Source organism: Carettochelys insculpta, chromosome 2, assembly GCF_033958435.1.
Source record: "Carettochelys insculpta isolate YL-2023 chromosome 2, ASM3395843v1, whole genome shotgun sequence".
NCBI classification, from domain to species: domain Eukaryota; kingdom Metazoa; phylum Chordata; order Testudines; family Carettochelyidae; genus Carettochelys; species Carettochelys insculpta.
In genome coordinates, this window is record NC_134138.1 from 185834297 (window position 1) to 185854260 (window position 19964).

Genomic DNA, 19964 nt, shown 5'->3' on the forward strand with positions numbered 1-19964 from the left:
ACTGGATAGATCCTACTCTGTTGCTGTGCTTCTGCCTGCATTGCCTTTTTACTACTAAAGCTAATCCTTTTCTTGATAGCTTTTTAAAAATATCATATTATTTTGGTTTCGGTTTCATTTAAAGTTAACTGTATCTAGCCCCCTTCTCTAAGCTACCTGGCAAAACTCCTCTATTAGCTGCTCCAGTTCTCTGGCTCCTCTGGTCACTTTTTAGAGTCCTGGCTTCCCTGAGTAGCCCTGTTCCTGACTTGATGAGTGTTACACAGATTGTGTCAAGGCCTCCTTAAGTAGCTTTCTGCCTTGCTTAGCAGGCTGCTAGTCTCAGCACAAAGTCCTCCAAACAGTATCCTTCAGGCATGTAGTGCACGTGCATGCACACACATGCGCGCGCGCACACGCACACGCACACACACACACACACACACACAACAACTCACCCTGTGGTTTGTGGCCAGTGGGAGCTGCGGAGTCAGCGCAGGGGAGGGGAAGCAGCTCACAGAGCTTCCCTAATCTCCTCTCAACCTTGGGGCCACTTCTGGTAGCTTTGTGGAGGCAGGGCAGGCAGGGAGCTTACCTCTTAGCCCTCCTGCACTGTAAACCAGAGTTCTAATAGCCCAGTCAGCACCCTTTTTGGCTGGGCCTTATGGTCAAAATCCTTCTTCTGAAAACCCTAACCAGAGGAGAGAAGAAATATATTTTCTTCTCAACCTTCATGGCTACTGTAAGGTGTGTGAGTGTGTACATGTGTGCACCTCTCTTTTTTATTGTGAAGGAGAGTGAGACACTGCTGTCTGTCCGGAGCACTGCCCCTCCCCTATTTTGGGTCCTTTTTGGGCAAACGTATTGTTTGTAATCTTCTGGAGTCTGCCACAACTCTGTCCAGACTCAGCAGGAGAGTGTGGAATAACAACAAGCTGTACACTCACACCAAAATGCCAGTCTACAGAGCCTGCATCCTCAGCACCCTCCTTTATGGCAGCGAGACTTGGACCCTGTATGCCCGCCAGGAAAAGAGGCTGAATGTCTTCCACTTGCGCTGCCTCAGGCGCATCCTTGGAATATCATGGAAGGACAGAGTGACCAACACCGCCATCCTCGAGCAAGCTGGAATCCCAACCATGCACACCCTCCTCAGGCAGCGTCGGTTCCGCTGGCTTGGCCACGTCCACAGGATGAATGATGGAAGGATTCCAAAAGACATCCTGTATGGTGAGCTAGCCTCTGGCAAAAGACCTCCCGGACGCCCCCAGTTGCACTACAAAGATGTCTGCAAGAGAGACCTCAGAGAGGTAGACATTGAGCTGGACAACTGGGAAGAACTAGGAGACGACCGCAGCAGATGGAGGCAGGGGTTACACAAGGGCCTTCAGAAGGCCGAGATGAGGATCAGACAGCTAGCAGAGGGGAAGCGAGCGCACAGAAAGCGCAATAAGGACTTGCCAGACACCCACCACATCTGCAAGAGATGCAGCAAGGACTGTCACTCTCGTGTGGGTCTTCATAGTCACAGTAGACGCTGTAAATGAAGTCCTCAATTGAAACTATAAAGGGCGCGATCCACAGTCTATGCAGACTGAAAGATGCCTACTACTACTACTACTACTACTGTTTGCAATCTCCAATTTTTCTCCATGTACTCATTGAAGAGCCTTACACACTTGTTGCTGCTATAAAATAAAGTATAATTTAAATGTTATACTTGATTGACAAGTATGAATGTCACATCCATTGGGAGAGGGTGAAAGATGCAGATTATAGAAAAAAGATTACTTGGTGACCTTCCATGCCCGATGACCACTAAGCTGTGGCAGAGGCACCAAAGCCGTCTTCAGCAAGCTCTGGAAAACAGTTCTGTTCCTGTTCACTTTCTGGAAGATGATCTTTGCGACCAAGCCTATGGAAAAATAGAAACATGAATAAAACCTCGATTCTATAGCAGGGGTAGGCAAGATGCAACCCGAGGGCCAGATCTATCCTGCCAATCCTTTTAATCTGGCCTGTAGCTGACTCCTGTGCTGGGGAGATGGGAGTGATTCAGGTGCCTCCCACAGCAAAATCTCTCAGCTCCCGTTGGCTGGCCAATAGGAACTGAGAGATTTTGCTCTGTGTGTGTGTGTGGGGGGGTGATGTGCACATGCACACTGGGGCGGGGCGGGGGTGAGAGGCACAAAACCAACCAGTAGGAGCTGAGAAACTGTGCTGGGAGCAGAACAGTTCAGCACAACTTCTTAGCTCCCATGGACCAGTTTCCCAGCCTTGTGGACGGATCAAGGTAGATGCCAGGTCCCACGTTGTCTCCATAAAAATGTGCAGCCGTTGATCGCTTACCAAAATCCTAGAGTGGTGCTCCACTGAACACTATTGCTCACCCTTGTTCTGTAGCAACTGATAGCTTGGCTTTCCTCCCCATAAAAATTCATGTCTCACACCATTAGCTGTGGAGTCATTTCGATACTAATTCTTTTGCACAGTGGCAACACTGCATATAGCAGTCTAATTATATATGCTATAAATATGTACTATATACATTTATGCAAAGTAGCAAATTCAAGCTTGAAGTCCATATTTTAGAAAGGTGTTTCTGTGCATGCATCTCTCAGAATCTGTTTGATTTAATATTACGTGATATTTTGTGTGTATAAAATGCTATACATGCTGCCTTCCTCCTGACATCCTGGTTGCTATAGTGCAGTGATCTATTTGTGAACACACAGTAGATCATTGCTACAGTTAAGCGAAACAGTGTTTCCTGGCCATAACTTCCTGGGCAATCTCTCTTTCTGGAGAGCTGAGTGCAAGCTCTAACAGAAATTTAATCAGACTCATTGAGTCTACAGAAGTAAGATGTAATGTTCAGCCTCTTGTAGTGGTTAGCTTTTTCACTGTCTGTAACATTTAAAAATAGTTTTTCTGTTTAAAATTGTCTAATGCTTGACTATTATTCACAGTACCTTTTAGTGCTTCAGCCATCTTTCTAACAGGCTAGCTAGCTTTACAATGTGCTGTGGCATTGTTCTATGTTTGTGCTTTTGGTGTATGTATAGTTGTACACTCTCTCTCTCTCTCACAGACATGTTTTCATGCACCTGCTGAGCCAGGCAATACACACAAAATGAAAGCAGCATTAGAATTCTGCCTGAACTATGCTGTATTTTTCTCTTTCCTTCTGCAGGTGTGAACGAAAGAGACTCTCTGCAATATTTAGTGTCCAGTTTTACTGATTTTCAAGAACAGCGGCATCTATAATGCCGCCTCCTGCTGATATAGTAAAGGTGGCTATAGAATGGCCAGGTGCCTACCCCAAGTTGATGGAAATTGATCAAGTAAGTGCCTATTTATATATACCGCTAGCTACTTATATATTAAATATGTATACGTATATGTTTACTTAGATGCACCTGTACGTATAACATCATGGATTCTTATACAGAGTATATATAGAATGTGTGTAACTTTCTTACTGTGCTACTTGGTTTGATGTTTTGATACACTTGGCTGTTCGCTCTCTTAAACACCTGGTAATAAACATTCTTTCTCATTGTGTGACCCATTAATTTTCTGTGTCTCAGTTTTCCTGTCTCTAAATGTATAAGGGTGATGCTTAAATCCTGGTGCAAAGTGTTTCCAGGTCTACAGATGACAAGCATGAGGTAAACACAAAACAGGACCACCATAAATAGCTTCAGTGATCTTTGGAGGCTGAATACCTGAATGGTAACAGGGGAATTTATTGTTCTATGTAGATAATGTCCTTTTCAACCAGGTGTCTTTCTGAGTAAATATCTCAAATACATATCCTATTAGCAGGGTAATACTTCATGGATTTGAAAGTGGAGTAGGAGAGAGCTGAAGGGCTCCAATAACATAAAATATTTTGAAGACAGTATTTTGAGAGGGGACCTATATTGAACTTCTGGTATAAAAACCTTTTGTGGGAATGTATGTGCAATAAAACTTCAACTGATGTGTACATGTTACATTAATGGCATTATTTATGTATTGGACTTATGTGAGATCATATATTGGTAGATATATTATTAATATTTAAAGTGGTGTTTTCATGATATGTTATAGATGGCCCGTAATAGGTGGATCATGAAGGCTGTTATTTCTATAGAGTATCACAAGCTGAGAAGCAGATAATTATTTCAGTAAATAGTATTTCATACAAAAGAAAACCCCTTGAAATTTTTCTCCAGTGTGCATAGGTCCTGATACATCCAAACACTTGAGTATACTCTTTGTTATATCAAAGTGAAGGAAATGTAAGTACATGCTGAAAATGTTGTGCCGAACTGGGGTCCTATTTTTTGCAGTCCCTGTGATCACTTTCGTGCTATTTTCAGTCCCATCGTGGTATATAGTGTATGTTGGCATCTGTGACAAAAAAGGTACATGGAAATTGGTCAAAGTAAGAGCAACCTGATTTTTAGAGGTTCTTTCCAACCACAGCTCTCATTAAATTAGAGATGTTCAGCACTTTGGCATCGTACCATAAGCTTTGTAATCTTTGTTTTGTTTGTTGGAAAACACTATTTTTAAAGGGCTATGTAAACTTAATTCCTTGCCATGCCTTCTGCAATGAAGAGACCTCTCATTCCTTTCTCTATTCATAATGCCTATGGCGATTATTATTATGTTATTTTTAAAGAAAGATGGTATATATTGGGGGTGGTGGGGAGAATGGTGCAGGTACTGAAAACTTGCTGTCAACAAGAACTGTTAGGCCAGAAGTTGAAAGATTAAAACTTAAAAGGGGTTAAGTGATCAAACGAAAAGCCCTGATTTTATTTATTTATTTATTTATTTAAGACCCACTATCAACTAAAAATGACATCCTAAAATGTTTACCTCTAGACATGGTGCTTTTTTTGTAATGATTAAGTGGTTAGTGACCCAAAGGAAGATCAGGATTGTACCTTGGTAAGTGCTGTGTGAAATGCTTCCTGCCCCAAAATGCTTGGAATGAAAATAGAGTGGGAAAGGAAAGCAACACAGAGTGGTAAAATGACTTTCCTAAGGTCACACAGCATGTCAGTGGCCAAGACAGGAACAGAAATTAATTCCCCTGAATGACCATTCATTTTCTGATCCACTAAACACCTACACCGCCTCTGAAAACGCTAAAAACGCCATTGGCCTTGTAGGGTGCATTCAATTGAATAACCCTAAGGTCCTGTAAAATAAAACAAGAAGGAAAGATTCTACCAAACTATTTGTTTTTTGCAAGACATCATAATATGTTAAAAGTACAAGCCTGTCTTATTGCTAAAATGTGTCTGTCTGATTTGATCCTAAACTACTTGTTGCAGGGACTGTGCTGCCTCCTGTGTTTGGAAAGCACCTATCAAATGTTGAGTGCCATTGATATTAATCAAACAATCAATAAAGGACTGACAGAGAGAAGAATAAAAAAAATATGTTTTTGGGTTTTTTTTCAGATTTGACCACCTTTGGATATTGGTTAACTTTATATACTTTTCTGGACCTTTTTCCTTAGAGGAGTTTGGCCCTTCCATGAAAGCATCCCACAATGCACAGTCAAATGTAGGGCTTATCCTGTAAATCTTCTCTATTTAAAAATCCCACTGCAGCTGGGATTTTCAGGCCAGTCAGGGTTTACGGTTTTGTATCAGCGCTGCTGAGAACTGCTTTGGGCCCCTGGGTCAAGGTGGGAGCCCAGCCTGGCTCTGCACCTGGAGACGATGGGGCCAACGGCAGAAGGGGCATGGCCCAGGGAATTCAGCCCCCAGCACTGCTAGGATTGTGGTGCTGGACTTTCCCCATCCCCCTGCTCCCTCCCAGCATCCAGAACTGCACTGCTGCAGCAATTCAAAGGGCCCTAGAACTCCAGCCAACCTTGCTGCTGCTTTGGTAGTGGCAGCAGCTGGAACTCCAGGGCCCCTTGAAAGGCCTGGCGAGGGGGCAAAGGCCCCCTTTGCTCTTCCCCTGCCCCCGGTTGGTGGGCTTGATTTGGAGACTCAAGAGGTCCAGCTCTGTGAGGCTTTAGTTTTGTTTTTTGTCTTTAACTTCTAAACCTTGGGGAAAAAAATTAGATCACTTCGTAACTTGATTCATTTGCTTTCCTCTAAAACATAGCAAGGGGCAGTCTCTGATCTCTCACACTTTGGTTGGAAGTGAGTCTTAAATTGAGCAGTGGTGGGAACTGCAGGGAGTGTGCACAGATGACCAGCACCATGTCTGAAATATGGTTTTGATGTAATTTTTTTTTACATTCAAATAAAAGAAAGATTGTCACTGTGCATTTGATTTGACGCATCTATTCAATGTCATTGAACACACCAGAATATAGCCCAATGTATGGATGAAAGGAGAGAGAACTGTTGGATTACTTTAGCCAGGGCTGATGACAGAATTTCTGTGTCTGCAGGGAGCTGGCTCTGGGCTCTCCAGAAGTGGCAGGGCCTCTGGCGGAAGAGGCATGGCTAGCCTTTCCCAGGGTGCCTCTGGAAGCAATTTAAAGAGCCAGGGTTTCTGGCCACTACAGCTGGTAGCAGGAGCTGGGATACCCAGGCCCTTTTAAACAGGCAGCTACCCCTTCTACCCGTGTGTCAGTGGCTCTGACCTTAGCTTAGTGTTCCCTCTGTCTCATTGTCATGTGTGGTAACACTTCACAGTAGAAAACATGAAATATTCCTTTCTAACTTGATAATCCACTGGCATTACAAAACTCTTCAAAACTGTCATTGACAAGTTACCGGTGCTTGTTGGTGTGTGTTGTTAAGATTGATAAATAGATTATGTTGTTTTAAATAGTGAGAGCAATTCTGCTCTCGAGTACATTGGGATAAATTCGGAGAATCCCTTTCTACTCCTTGAATTTAATCCAGATACAAAATATTTTACATCTGTAATCACAGTGTATGAAACGTGATTAAAAATATTTAGTTTCACATATTTCAAAAAATTGGCAAAAGCTACAGGAACACTGTCAAGTGAGGTTTTGTTGCTGACATAGTGTAAAGAAGTACACGACAGGAACCATATGTATTGCTTTATATTTATGCCGTCTCTTAAGCCTTGACTTCCTAGATCACAATGAGCTAATCCCTTTACAGTAGTTTCCTCAATTTTGGGAGTGTGCTGCTACTTCGTTCATTTATTTATTTATTTTGACTAGTGTTAAATGTGGTCGAATATAACTTCAATGGACTTCTGAGATATCGGCAGTTGTTGTATTGTGCCTTTCCACAATGAAAGCGACAACTGAGATTTTTCTATGGGGACTCCTAAGTAATTCTATCTTCCAATTTAGGGTCAAATCCTCAGTCAGTGTAAGTTGGAACAGTGCCATTAAAATCAACTCATGGAAGTCTTTGGCACTTTTTAATTTTACACAACAGAAAATGAAACTGCTAATAGGGTGGAAACTGGCCAGTGCAGTTTCATTGTCCAACCATAATGAAATGCAATAAGCAGCATGAATAGTGAAAATAAACACTTGTAATATCTTTTAGTTTTAATATGAGAAGGGACTATGAGCGGTACTAACAAGGAAGTTATGTCTGTTTCACTTAATGTACCAATTATTTTGTAAGAATAATGGAAAGCTGTTTAGGAACTCTGCCGTTAGTACAACAAAACCTTTGAGAAAGTATGATCCAGATATTTTAATATGTACAATGTAAATCAGCGCATTACTGTACAGTAAAATTATTATCAACAATCAATCACTGTTCAATTACGGTGGGTGACTAGAAGTGGGTGGAGCTGTACTGGTCGGAGCGAAAGGTGCGCCAGTAGTTCTTTGCTGTGGTGGCAGAGCCCCATTTTGGCTAAGAGTAACATAACAGACAAGTATTCAGTTTTATCAATCTGGCTGCAGATTTTCCAGCCCCATTCTGAATAGTTGTGAAGTAGCTTCTGCAGTGCATGATTGGGACCTCTTTACTGATCAATAAAAAGACACACACTCCCCCATCCCATTGTCTACTGTATTAAATAGAGAGGAGAGAGGCAGACGCTCATATTTAAGAGGCGATGGTAATGGAGATGGGCTGCAGTAAGACAAGCGTGGTATATAAATGTGTGAGTTGTAATCAAATGCTGTAACTAACTCAGCAGGAAGGGCAGTAATAGGATACTCCTGCCACTTATGTAGTACTTAATGGTGGGAGAGGGGCCCTCATTCATAGAAGTGCAACTTTCTGCCCGTTAGAGCATTGCTTCCAGCCCAATGCCCTTCCTGCCCAGTCAACAACATACACGATACTCAGGTATGCTTTCTGAGGCCATGTATATACTAGCATGTATGTTAGCAAAACTTTGTGTGGCTCAGGGTGTGTGTGTATGGGGGGACCTCCCCCAGCAGTGACAATTTTTTTCCCACCATAAGCACTTATGTCCCACGTGCTACCTCCCACCAACAGAGCTACCACTATATGTTTTGGGCTGGTTTGAAGCTGGTTTCATTATATCAATGCGAGAGTTATTTTTGCATCAGCATAATGCGGCTACATGAGCCACCTTACAGCAGCCCAAGCTGTATGCTTGCTTTTATAGACATGGCTCAAAAAAAAAAAAAAAAAATCCTGAACCATTTTTCAGATCAACTTACGGTGATTAATTTTTCAGAACGAGGGTGAAATGATGGCTGTGAATTCATTGGTGCTGCAATTCCCAAAGAAACCCTTGCAACATATCAGAAGATGGCACTGTACTTTTAAGATAAGGATGGACGCTGGAACAGTTCTTTTTAGAAGCAGCTGGAGCCCGTTACCTCCTTTAAAAATTGAGCATATAGAGATTGCACTTTCCTGGCTCAGCAGCCTTGGGACCTGAGCAGTCCAGGACCAAGGATATCTCTGGACAAGGGGAGGTCAATCTCCTGCTGGCCTCTGGCTGCCACTCCCCAGCCACTGCTCCCTTGCCCTTGCTGCTGCTCTTCAAGATGTCTGCCAGCCTCCAGCTCAGCAATGTCTGTGGTCGCGCCAAGCCACAGATGTTGCTGGATCAGAGAATCAAGTATTTTAGAGATTGAACCTGTATTACGTTTAAGAGGAATGTTTTGCATAGTGATGAGATTCCTGGGGATATGTGAAAAAAAGAGTATTTTTAATCCCTTACACCTTTACACACAGACCCTTTTCCTGCTGGACGGTACCAGAATATCAGATGCACAGTCCTCAGTCATATGTCACATCGTTTTTACCTACAATTTTCAGAGGCCTGTCACTGTACAGCAGAGATGTGAACAGGTGAATTTTCCTCACTACTTCGTAATGATTAAGGCAGCATTCATAACTACACTGGTTGAGTCTACACTAGCTCCCTACTTCGAAGGGAGCATGGTAAGTAGGGTGTCAGGAGGTTAGTAATGAAGTGCTGTGCTGCATATGCAGCACTTCATCAAGCTAATTCTCCCCCGTGGCAACTTCTAAGTGTTGAACTTTGAAGTGCGGCTTGCGTGTAGCTGTGGCCAACCTGTTGGTACTTCGAAGTGCCAGGGCAACTTTGAAGTCCCTTTACTCCTCAAAATTTTGAGGAGTAAAGGGACTTCGAAGATGTCCAGGCACTTTGAATTACTGGTGGGTCAGCTGCAGCTACATGCAAGCCGCACTTCAAAGTTTAACTCTTTGAAGTTGCTGCAGGGGAGAATTAGCTTAATGAAGTGCTGCATATGTACCGCAGCACTTCATTAATAATTTCTTGACACCATACCTACCATGCTTGCTTCGAAGTAGGGAGCTAGTGTAGACACAGCCTATAAGTCTGAAGAGCGTACTTACATAATAGTGTTATGACTCAGTCAGTTATACTTTAGTTGGGTATTGCAAAAGTTATGTATTCTTTTCTCTGTCATCCCTTTATGTACTTGGGAGAAGGTGCTTGAGGAGCTAGTGAGGATGTTGTGGCTTGATTAGGGGAGCATTCTTCTATGTTTGGGTTGATTTATTTGGAGGGCTTTGTTTGACTGGGGGGGCGTGCATGGGTTGCTAGATGAATTACAACTCAGAATGAAAGACAAGAGAAAATGTACTTTGTTCCTTTAAGTATCTGTCTGAGGGCCACCATTACTATAAGTATCTGAGAGCCTCTGTAGTCTTCAGTGTATTCATTCTCATAACACCCCAGTGAGGTAGTGAAACATGTCCTGTCCCCATTTCATGTATGTGGCCCAGAGGTACAGACTTTGGTTTGTAACAAAGCAGAGGGTTGAAGACTCAGGTCTTGTGATTCCCAGTCCCCTAAGTACTAGTCCTATGTACCTCTAGTCAAAGTCAGTGATGTGTGAAGCTTGAATTGATGGGCGTGAGGGAGAATAAAGCTTTACTTGCATTACAATAATTAGAAATGTCTTAAGCATCAGAAGATTTGTTAGCAGCACCAGAGTGTTCATTATTAACAGAATGTTGTATTCATCTTCTTGAGATTTTATTTTCTGACAGCTGTCTAGTTCAGCAGTGACCTGTGTTTCCCTGTCTCCATGATGTCTTGTCTTAAGCAGATGTACTGCATCTGCTGGGTCTCGGGGATAGGCTTAAAATTATTTAACAGTAGAGTGGTCTTTAGGGCTCCCTTTACTTTCTGTGATGAACAGTGTCAGGCAGGGAAACCAAAGGCCCTCCTAGTGCATCGGAAGAACAAAGACAACAAGGGCAAAAGTGATAGGAATGAGCTCATGCTGCAGTATAAATGGGAGCTGTACTTCAGCGATTGCCTGAGGGAAACCTGTTTAACATCTATCCAACTGAAGGGTGTGTTTTCACAGCACAATTAGCCCAGGCTTTTCCCTGAGTTTAAACTTTTAACCCCTTTAACGTGCAAACAGAAAAATCTCCCCCAGGTAAAGGGGATTGGCTTAGGGTTAACAACCCTATCTGTTAAAAAAACAAATGTTACAGCAACATCTACAAATAAACCTACAACTACACAAGTCTTGGGAGGAGTTGACAATCCACTTGGACTGAGTGTGAAGCACGGCAGGGAAAGCCAAAAGGAAGCTGCCCCATGGATGACCCTTCTCTTATCCAGGACAACCACCCCGTTTGATACGTGGAATGTTCGGACTATGTAACAAGTGGGGAAGACAGCACAGATTGCAGCGGAGATCAAATACTACAAGCTTGCAGTTTTGGGCTTATGTGAGACAAGATGGACACAATCTGGGCAGCTATGTCTGGCAACAGGTGAAACCCTCATCTATTCAGGACAAGAAGAAGAGGGTGCACCGCATGCAGAAGGTGTAGGCTTTATGTTGTCAAGAGAAGCAACTGGTCCTTTAGTGGAATGGACAGCAGTATCATTATGCACCATCAGAGCCAGATTCCGCACCAAAGTGCGAAAGGTGCTAATTGTGCAATTTTATGCACCAACCAGTGATGCAGTTGAGGAATGTAACCCAGGCTTCTATGAGAAACTGCAAGGTGTAGTGAACCAGAAAGCAAAGATTTTGATGGGTGACTTCAGTGCAAAAATTGGAAGCATAAATACAGACAAACAGCAGACCATGGGAAAAGAAGGTCAAGCCAACATGAATGAAAATGGAGAGTACTTCAGTCGCTTTTGTTCCTTCAGTGGATTGGTGATAGGTGGTAGTGGTTTTGCATACAAAAGAATCCATAAGGTCACTTTGGTTTCACTGGACCACCAGTCAGAAAACAAGATTGATCGCATCTGTATCAGCAGTTCTTTCAGAAGATCAATGCAGCATGTCTGTGCTAGAAGAGGAGCAGATGTAGGTTCAGACCACCATTTGGTCATGGTAAAACTCAAGTTCAGCTCAAGAGGTATTCCACAAATGTGGCCAAGTTGGGACTGAGATTGAACATGGAGCAGCTGAAGGACTTAGAGACAAGAGCCAGTTTCCAAGTGAAGCTGTCCAACAGATATGCACTTCTGGCAAACCTCATCCCAAAAGATGCTACCATGGAACAAATTTGGGATGGCACCAAAACATCCTGGAAAGAAACCTGCGCTAAAATGTTGGGAAAGAGGACAAGGCATCACAAAGAATGGATCACAGCAGAATTTCTGAGAAAAGTGAAGGAACAAAAGGATAGAAAAAGCAGTAGTCAACAACAACAACAGCAAAACAAGAGCAGCCAAAGTGGAAGCTCAGAGACTGTATTCAGAAGCCAACAAAGAAGTTAAAAAAAAGACTGTAAAATGGAACAAGAAGAACTTTGTGGAAAACCTTGCATAACAAGCCGAACAAGCTGCAGGACAGAGAAACTTGAAAGAGCTCTATAACGTCACGTGGAAGCTAGCTGGGTCATGGTGTACAGTGGCTCAGCCAGTACAGGATAAGGAGGGGCATGTGATGATAAACCCAAGTGAGCAGCTCAGTAGATGGAAGGAACACTCTGATGAGCTACTGAACCACCCTGCCAACATTTAACCTCTCGCGTTACCATCTGCAAATATGCCTCTGCAAATTAACAGCAACCTACAAAGAAAGAAAGGAATCAAAAAAGCCATTCCGCATCTGAAAAGTGGAAAAGGACCTGGTTCAGACAACATCCTGGCAGAAGCAATCAAGGCAGGTAGTGAGACATCAGTCAACATAATGTATAATCTATTTGGGAAAATTTGGTAAACTGAGGAAATCCCACCAGACTGGAAATATGACTACCTTATCAAGCTTCCAAAGAAAGGCAACCTGAAGGAACGCAAGAACTGAAGGGGCATCACGTTACTGTCTATTCCAGGAAGTATATTCAGTAGGATTCTCTTGGAGAGAATGAAGACAGAAATTGATAGACAGCTCTGGGAAGGCCAGGCCGGCTTCCGAAGTGAGAGATCTTGTGCTGAGCAAAAAGCAACTCTCAGTGATTATAGAATAGTCGCTTGAGTGGAACTGCCCCCGTACGTAACCTTCATAGGCTTTGAAAAAGCCTTTGACAGTATTGATAGACACTTTGTGGAACCTGCTGCAACACCATGGCATCCCATCCAAAGTTGACTTGAGTCATTCAGTGTATGAGCCCTCGACATGTCAAGCTGTTCACAATGGTGTCTTAACAGTATCCTTCAGCATATTGTTAGGAGCGTGACAAGGGTGCCTATTGTCACCTTCCCTGTTCTTGATCACAATGGACTGGATTATGATCAGGACAACAGGTGGGCATCAATAAGGCATTCAGTAGATGCTTTCCAAACAGCTGGAGGACATTGATTTTACTGATGATGTCACCCTCCTTTCACACCAACATGAAAGATAAGGTCACAACCCTAGACAAAACTACCTCAGTTACTGGGCTGAGCATAAACAAGGGAAAGACCAAAAGAATGAGGATCAACGAGTCCAACAACAACTGTCACACTAGGACGGGATGACCTGGAAGATGTGGAGCAGTTTACCTACTTGGGAAATATTATGGGCGTAGATGAAGCAACAGACAAGGATATCAGTGCCAGGATAGGGAAAGTAACAGCTGCATTCAAGACTTTCTGACATATGAAGATCTCAAATAATGTCTGCGAAGATGAAACTGCAGATCTTCAATACAAATGAGAAGAACGTGTTTTGTGTACAGATACAAGACCTGGCCTACTAAAAAGTCTTCAAATCAGAAGCTACGGACATTCATAAACAAGTGCCTGAGGTACATGCTTCACAACGAATGGCAAGACTTTGTCACAAATGAGGAGCTTTGGAACAGAGCACGACAAGAACCAATTGACATTGAAATCAAGAGAAGGAAGTGGGGATGGCTGGGCCACATTCTCAGAAAACCATCATCCAGTATAGTCTGTCAAGCTCTCACATGGGACCCACAAGGGAAACACAAAAAAGGAAGACCTCTGACAGCATGGAGAAGGTCAACTGAGATTGAAGAACAGCAACTGGGGTACTTCTGGAGCCAGCTAGAAGTTTTGTTCCAAGACAGAGTGAAGTGGAGGAGACTTGCAGATGATCTATGCTCCATGTGGAGTATAAGGGTTAAGTAGTAGTACACTCATCCCTCGCTATGCGAGCACAATTGGCTCCCAACTTTCTGCTCGTAGCCGAAAACTCGTAAGAGGGACACTAAACTACTATTAAATACACATTAAAGTCTCTGATTGGTTCCTAGTGCTCCTAACTCAGGGTAGGAGTGGAAGCATGGGGGGCTGCTTTTGGAAAGTAAGTGACCCTTGGGTTGATGCGGGGTTGGAAAGAGTTAAAGGCTGGGGGCAGTTTGGGGCCATGAGCAGGAGGGAGGGTTAAAACATGGTGGCGGCTCCAGTGGAAGAGGTGATAGCTCGTTCCTCCAGCCTGCAGCAGAGGTACCTCTGGGGGGGGTACAGTGGGCCAGGGTGTTTGCGGACTGGGGCGGGCCGGGTGTTGGGAGCGGGCCATGCTGGGGGGGGTGCACGGGGAGTTGTGGGCTGAGCTGGGCTGGGGCTGCGGGTCTCCCCGCCCTCTGGCCAGGGACCCCGCGGCTGGCTCTTGTAAGTGGGGGAAGTTCACTCATTTTATGAACAAAGGTATGTATGTCCCTCGTTTTAGCAACTACTCGTAAATAAAGCACTTGTTAAATGAGGGATGAGTGTATCATAGAATCATACAACAATAGAGCTAGAAGAGACCTAAAAAAGCCATCGAGTACAGCCCCCTGCTCTAAGCAGGACCAAACCCATCAGATCAGCCCCACCAGGGCTTTGTTGAGGCGAGACTTAAACACCTCCAGGGATGGAGACTCCACTGCTTCCCTGGGCAGACCATTCCAATGCTTCACCACCCTCCTAGTGACTGTAGTAAAAGAATCTCGGACCCAAGTTTTGAAAGTGCTTTAAGCCTGGCTCAGAGTGTTGGTTAGAGTCTGGACTTTTACTGTGGGTGGAGCCTGCCAGTTTTGTAATGAGGTGCAGGCAGGCCTGCTGACAGGGAGCGGAGAACTGGAGGAGGTAGCACAGGGGACAGTTGCCCTGGGGCTTAGCATTTCAAAGGAGCCTACAGCTTTGTCTGCTGTTGCTACTGCTGCGGGGGCAGCAGCTGGAGCTCTGACCCGCTCTGAAATGCTGCTGCAGCACCGCTGCGCCATTACGCATGCAGCTCTGAGGGGGCATGGGAAGGTCTAGGGCTGACAGCCCTAAGTCCCAGCCCTTCTGCCCTTGGCCGTGCCACTTCCCGTGGACAGGGAGCTGAGCCTCAGGCCCCCAGTGGCTGTTGGCCCCACTGGGTGCAGGTTAAATCCTTCGAGGGCTGGTTCCTGCAGGGACAGACGGATTCTTCTGCAGTTGACCCAACTGACTGAGAGAGAACTGAAGCTTCTCAGCACAAAATACTGTGGGATATGTCCTCTTGCATGCGTGAAGAAGTGCAGGAACAGTGAGGACACAGCATGGATAATGCTCATAGTGGGAAGGGTTAGGCAAAGTAGGGCGCACTGACAGAGTTAGCTGCTGGGCACTGAAGATGGGGCCTTAGATTCTCTACTGACAGCCTGCAAAAAAAGTCAGTCATGGTGGCAGTTTTGTTGAGTTATAGGACTAGACACCTGTCTAATGAAACACGAATTACCAAACAGCCGTTAGAGAGGAGATTGCAGTCGATGCCATGCTTTGGTTTTGAACCACCCATGTAGGCTGTGTGGGTGTTATGTGATTTTAAAGGTGTTAACCAATTTTTTAAAATTATAAAACATGTTAGCTAGTGTGTCTAAAGACAGCAGTGAAGGCAAGGTCATGGAGGCCAAAAGCCAGAATGAATCAAATAGTGACACAAAATTTTGCTGTTATTACAGAAGAGCCAGATTTTGGGCTATGTCTTTGAAAGCAATTGTTAAGGGCACCCCCACCCCCCATATGTTTGGCTTTCAGAACTGCAAGTCCAATTACAGTTGTGTCTGACTGTTGTAAACCTGATTCTGGAGTTGGTTTGGGCTAAAACTATGGGTGTGGCTGAAAGGAAATGTTCCCCTCCTTGACACCAGGCAAATAATTAGAGCTAGACTAGCAAACTTACACTAGAATAGCCTGGGACATGGATTGATTCTGGATACAGGAAAGAGGCCTTGATCCCCTCTTTCATGTTTTTTTTCCTTAAGGGAGGGAGGCGTCTACGTGTTGTCTATAACAAAGACCTATACACATGTTAAATAATATTCTTCTATGACTCTTGCTCCAAGCATAGAGATTCTTCATACAGCAATTAATAACAGGTCTGCAGAGGAATTTGAAATTAAGGAATTCCTGGGAGAGAACAGTGAAGTTAGTTGCTAACCCACTGTCATTTCAAAGGAAATAACTCTTTTATTGGTCTAAAGCCAAGGTCTGAAACCTACAGCTCTGGAGCTGCTTGAGGGTCTTTAAGAACTTTTTTGTGGCTCCCAATGCCATAATTATGAAGTTAAAAAAAAACAAAAAACCAAAAACCTCTCATTATTTTCATGAATGTGAGCAATGAACAATGGGTATCAAAATAGCAAGTGATATGTCATCTTGCAACATTGGATAACTCCCCCTTTAATATGTGCAGTGCATTGTGGGAGATGTGTGCGCGCTGTTCTTAAAATAGGGGTTACCAAAAGTATGGTTTGATCTTATTAAGGACCGTCTCGTATTCACATGCATTACAGCTCTTGAATTACTGAGTTTTTTACCGAATTTGGGGGGTGGGGGAAGATCTTCTTGTTCTTTTGGTTGCTGACCTCTGGTCTAGAAGAATGTCTTCTGTACGGTGTGTGTTGTATTTGAAGGACACTTTTGATGTGTCGTCTCCCAAAGTGGTCTTTACAGCAATGAATTCTATAACTCTACTGGAGCAATTTCACAACGGGAAATGTTTTTACACAGCCTGTTGGTTACAGCTGTGAACGTTTGTGCTGGTGACAGTCTGTGTAGCATGAAATAGGGAAAGGAATTTTGTCCACAGAGTTGTTCGCAAGGAAGGTACCTCCGGGGAAAGAAGTAAGGGTAGATAATTAAGATCTCAATAGTATTTATTGTACATTCGTTTATTTGTAAAACCTCTTGTATCAAATTACTGTTGATGTTAGAGAGTAGCTAAAGTGTGAGATCAGATTTGTCTCCCCAAAGGGTCACATTTATTGATTCATTGTGGTTAGCTAAGTTCCACTGAGTGATTTCAGTGCTGTAGTTGTGCTCCTTACTCCCATTGCAGGGGCATGAAAAGTAGTTTCTTTATTTCTTTCTTTATTAAGTTTAGGCTTATATACATTCCTTTTGAACCTCTACTTAAGTTCATTCTTTTGTTTGTTTGTTTGTTTGTTTACAACTTTGAGTTTTAAATATCAAATTATTTCATACAACCAAGTGACTGTGGCACAATAGAGAACAAGCAGTTGATGGGGAAAAAAAATTGGAGTTGCTTATGTAAAGTCTTGTGCCCTAAACTAGCTGATTGAGATGGTGGGAAGGACAGGTGAAATGTGGCAGGGTAAAACTTCAAAAGGGCAAAGCCCCATTTTCAGAAGTGGTATTGGCCTGGTCTAAGATGTTATTTGTACTGGTATGGATATTTCTTTTATGGGTATTTTTAAAAAAAAAAACAGAAAAAAAACCCCCCAAACCTGAATTAGCTATCTGGCTGCAACACCTATTCATGGGAGGTACACAAAACACCACACAAGTCCTAACAGGCCTCTCCAATTAATGTAGATCATAATGCTCCACAATGCACTACCGTGGTTCATGGTTAAAATGCTCTTTCAAAGACACTTTGAGCTGTGTTGCTCCATGCTGAGATTTTCTAACAGCCCATCCATCTGACCATTGCAACACGGCAGAGAATGGCTGCATGTTCATCCTCTACTCCAGAGGAAACATTTCCCCTTTTGCTTCAGAGATAACATGCGGGATGCAGAAGACAGCTATAACTACTGGGATGTTTTTATAACTGAGAGCCAACCTTGAGAGTAAACAATGCCAGCATCTCTTCAGTCTATTGACAGCTCGGTCAACTGTCATTCTGCTTCTTCTCAGCGAGTAATTGAGTCTTTCCTTGGTGCTGCTGAGGTGGCTGAAGCACAGCTTCATGAGCCAGGGGATTTAAGAGTCTCCTGCCATCACTATTGGCATTTCAGCCCTGTCGATGGTAATGGAATCAGAACAGCAAGTCTTAGTCACCTCTGTGCAGCTCATTTCCTTCACCCCAAAACTTCCCAAAAGACTAAACATTTGATGGTGCCGACTTGCACTACGCTGTGCATTGGCACGAGTGCTGCTGGTGAGTATGTGCGGTGCTGGTACAGGGGGTGAAGTTTGTGTGTGCACAAGCAATATACTTGATGCTGATTTAAGTGGTCAGAAAAAAGTTGGTATTGTAGACGTGCTGTAGAGTACCTAAGAGTCATTGAAAATAAGGGGGACTTGCATTGCTAAGTGTCCTGGGTTCTTTTGAAAATTTTACCCACAGGCTTTTGAGGGGGGGGCAGTGGATGCCAAATCTGAAGATGTCGGTCTGTCCCATGAAAGCTCGTTACCTAATAAATAATATCGTTAGTCTTTAAGGTGCTACAGGACACTTTTTTTTTCTTTTTTCCCGGTACAGCCAGCCAATAATGGATAGCTTTGGAAAGGTGGTGGTCTAGAAGTGAGTTGTGTCCCCTTTCTCTAACACTGATTGGAGAAAAAGACTGATTTTCTTCCAGATAATGCTGTTATTTCTAGAGACGCACATGCTCTCTGTGTGTGACAACATTCAGGGTGTTGCAACATCTCCATACTAGACAGAGTTCCTTCTATTTTGGGATCTGAAGCAATGAAACCAATTTAGTCAGCCGTATGGTATCATACAAACTGGTTGTGTTGCATATTTACAACAAATCAGATTTTACACAAAACTAGTATCTTACTGCTTTTCAGTGGATGTAAGTTGAAGGAAAGCAATGTGTATTTAGGAGGGAGTACTGCAGAATGCATTATGTTCTGTTTTCTTAATCAAAATGTAGCTTTGTCATAACATACAGTTGATAGCTCTAAGCAAAAATACGGTTTAAAAATATCAGATCATTTACTACCTGTTTCATGCATCAGTCCTGAAAATGTTCATTTGGAAATCTGAACTTTCTGCTTTTACTGGGCCATGACATGCAGTGTCAACAGAAAATCTCTTCATTTTCCACAGACCCCGCCCTTCCCTGCAAGCTGGGTTGTTGCTGCAGAAGTAAATGTGGCAAAAATGCAGCTTGACAGCTAATGCTAAACAGCTTCAGTAAAAAGGTTGTCATGCTAATGTGTACTACTAATACTTTTGTGAATTTGCTGCCCAGCACACTCCCAAAATTCTTACTGTTATTAAGGTAAATATTAAAAGTAAACAAAACTTAGTACAACTAACCTGCATTATTGAACTGAAACAGTAAAATAATGTAAAATATTTAAATGCATTGCTTTTCTAACAGTGAATTTTCTTTTTTTTTCCAATTAGAAAAAACCATTGTCTGCAATAATAAAAGAAGTTTGCGATGGGTAAGTCCTGATACCATACTTCATTTTATTGTTAAAAGAAGTAACAGAGAGACCTGATGTGTGCGGTAATATCTTTTAATGAACCAACTTCTGCTGGTGAGAAGCCAAGCTTTGGGGAATCTTGTTTCCCGCACTTAAAGAAAAGCTCTGTGTAATCTCGAAAGTTTTTCTTTCACTAACAGAATCTGAAGAAGTGAGTCATACCCACGAAAGCGCATTACCCAATACGTTTGTTAATCTTTAAGGTGCTACAGGACTGCTTGTTATTTGTGAAGCTACAGACAAACAGGGCTATCCCTGAGACTGTTCACTAACAGAAGTTTGTCCAATAAAAGATCACTCATCTTGTGCCGTTTAATATCCTGGAATTGACACAACTAAAACACAGCACAAAATAAATCAGACTCAACAAATTTCTACAATATAAATATAGTATTCCTAGTGATGACTTTCTTAAATTTTGAGGTTGATTTTCAAAAAAGTTTTATCTTAAGACTTAAAATCCATTGGATGGCTAAATTCAATTTAAATTATGCGCTGGGGAGATTAAAAAGTAGTTTAACTTGATCCTCTATTTTTATCAA

General features: G+C 43.0%; 1 protein-coding gene across 2 annotated transcripts in view; it reads left to right on the forward strand.

The window, feature by feature from the left end:
• The window catches only part of ELMO1 (engulfment and cell motility 1), a 504510-nt gene that overhangs the window by 92268 nt on the left and 392278 nt on the right, over positions 1-19964 (forward strand). For both annotated transcript variants that reach the window (XM_074988098.1, XM_074988096.1), the window contains exons 2-3: positions 3173-3323; positions 19340-19380. In XM_074988098.1, the coding sequence (XP_074844199.1) occupies positions 3246-3323; positions 19340-19380 (119 nt within the window). In that variant the 5' untranslated portion in view covers positions 3173-3245. The remainder of the gene's footprint in view (positions 1-3172; positions 3324-19339; positions 19381-19964) is intronic.